At 33.9% G+C, this 2,454-nt stretch overlaps 1 protein-coding gene across 5 annotated transcripts in view; it reads right to left on the bottom strand.

Annotated features, from left to right (window-relative positions):
* Positions 1-2,454, bottom strand: part of STAG2 (stromal antigen 2) — a 154,715-nt gene that overhangs the window by 10,806 nt on the left and 141,455 nt on the right. For all 5 annotated transcript variants that reach the window (XM_021715918.1, XM_021715917.1, XM_021715919.1 and 2 more), the window contains one exon: positions 485-611. In XM_021715918.1, the coding sequence (XP_021571593.1) occupies positions 485-611 (127 nt within the window). The remainder of the gene's footprint in view (positions 1-484; positions 612-2,454) is intronic.

Raw genomic sequence — 2,454 nt, forward strand, 5'->3', positions numbered from 1 at the left:
TGCCCAGGCAGGTCCCGAACCCGCGGGCTCAGGCAATCCACTCACCTCAGCCTCCCAAAGACGTGGGATTACAGGCTGAGCCACCGAGCCCAGCTAACATACTGTTTTGATAACGGTAAATAAATGGAAAATTATAAGGTGATATGCACTTATACTAACTCATATTTCTTGAGTCATTAAATATCCATTGATTTTCATAGGCAAACAAATATTAAGTAAAATATATCCTTTATATCTATATACTCCTAAATTAATCTCAGAAGCAAACACAATTTTTATCATCTTAAACTAGGATCTAACACTCTCACCATCCTCACCTTCTCCTTAATCCCTTTTTATATGCCTAAACTCCTGGCAACTATTTTATTTAATATTTTTGCAAAACTTATTTTTTATGGGCAGTATATCTCTACTCTAGCAAACTCCAACTTAATTTCTAAAAGATTTAAAATTTAAACCTTACAGAAACCATTAAGGTTCTTACCAAGTCTATATCCATGGTGTCAAAATCCATTCCCTCATTAAGATCTTCAATCCTCCCTTCTGAGGACATCATAACATCTTCAACAATTGGCTCTTCATCATCTTCCATTAGGCTTGTGCCACGCCGACTAGAGAAATATAAAATAAAGTCAAGATCTGAACCAATGTTGTGACTATTAATATATAGGCAGCAGTATGTGGTTCTCTATATTCAAGTATAATGGAAATGATGGAATTAAAGGTCAGGGAAAATGATTAAGCATTGATCATGTCATCAATGATGTCAAAGCCCCAATGTTGACTCATCTAAAAAATGCTAAAGAGTTATGTTTATTCTACATTACTTCAATACATTTAGCTTTATAGTTCTGATATCCCATATACAAGGTTCAATGATAATTTCCCTCATGGAAACATACAAGATACCTCAAATCCTTTTTGAAAGTAGGCAGGGTACAAATTAATAAACAAACATAAAACAGAGACCAAAGAAATGATATTTTCAGAATATATATATTTTCATTAACATATAATGCTAATTTAATCCATCACTTTCTCATTTACTCAGTACTTAATGTGTACCAGGCAAACTCTCACTCATACAGTGCCTACTATGTGACAGGCTTCTACTGTGATCTACAGGTGCAACAACAACAAAAAAGATGAGTAAGAGTAAGACATGGTTCCTGCCCTCAAGGAGCTCACAGTCTAATATGGAAAACAGAGATAAACAATCGATCATGACAAAATGTGATAAATATTACAATAGAATTATACATCAAGTGTTATAAGGAGATACTGAAAGAAGGGATTAATTCTGCAGCAGGAAGAAATGAGTAAAACTTATGCTGAAACTTGAATTTATGTGCCTTATGAAACTCAAAATTTATATATATGTGTGTGTGTATATATATATATATATACACATTTATATGTGTGTGTGTGTGTATATATATATATATATATATATATATATATATAAAATGATATGCAAGACCAAAAGCTCTAAAAAAAAATACGAAGTTCACAAATTAGCCCAGATCAGCATAAATTAGCCAACACAGTAGTGAAATTGAGTATGACTTGTTCCCCAGTTTGGCTGACATCACCTTCTTTTCTTATTCAAAGATACTCTCCCCCAAATAAAACCACCAAAACCCCATCAATTATTTACTGAATGTTTACTATTTACACACTGTTGTGCAGGGTCTTAAAAGATAGAAAGAGAACAAGGCATAGCGTCTGATCCAGCCTACCAGGACAAATACACTGATAATGGTCCTTATTTCCTGACAGTTCTGGATAGTAAAAGTTTACCATATTTTTAGAGGCAACTGTGAAGGAAATTTAAGTGCTTTATGGAACATGTTTCAGAAAACCAGAAATCCATTCTACATTTTGTTTAGAGCACAAATGAAAAATAAGAAATATAATTTGGAACTATTTTCAGTTATAGGGCAGATTCCATTACAAAAAAAATCACCATAAGATATTTTAAAGTCTCAGACAATAGACCACCTATAGTACAACTAAAATATAAAACAAAAAACAAACAAAAAACCCTCTGGCAATAGTTATTTAACTGACATAATTCCTTGCAGTTGCCATGGGGAGATTATCTGTAATTGGGAATTAAAATAAACAGTAAACAAAAGAATAATGATAAATGGTACTGAGAATGAGATACTGTATAGGACCTTGAGAACTGGTACAAAGATTTCATGGACGCAATATAGATCAAATGACTGCATGAAAGAACTCTGGAATATCTGTACTGGTGCCTGGTTGGAAGCTAAGCAATTAGTTGAAGGATCCAGCATGAAATAAGAACACATATTAAGGGGAATAAGGCTACAGAAACAGAGAAGAGGGGATAGAACCAAATGACAATATAGATCAGAGGTCCTCAAACTTTTAAAACAGGGGGCCAGTTCACTGTCCCTCAGACCGTCGGAGGGGCGAACTATAGTT

The sequence above is a fragment of the Carlito syrichta genome, unplaced genomic scaffold (assembly GCF_000164805.1).
Source record: "Carlito syrichta isolate Samal-C Ts95f unplaced genomic scaffold, Tarsius_syrichta-2.0.1 Scaffold308016, whole genome shotgun sequence".
Lineage (NCBI taxonomy): Eukaryota > Metazoa > Chordata > Mammalia > Primates > Tarsiidae > Carlito > Carlito syrichta.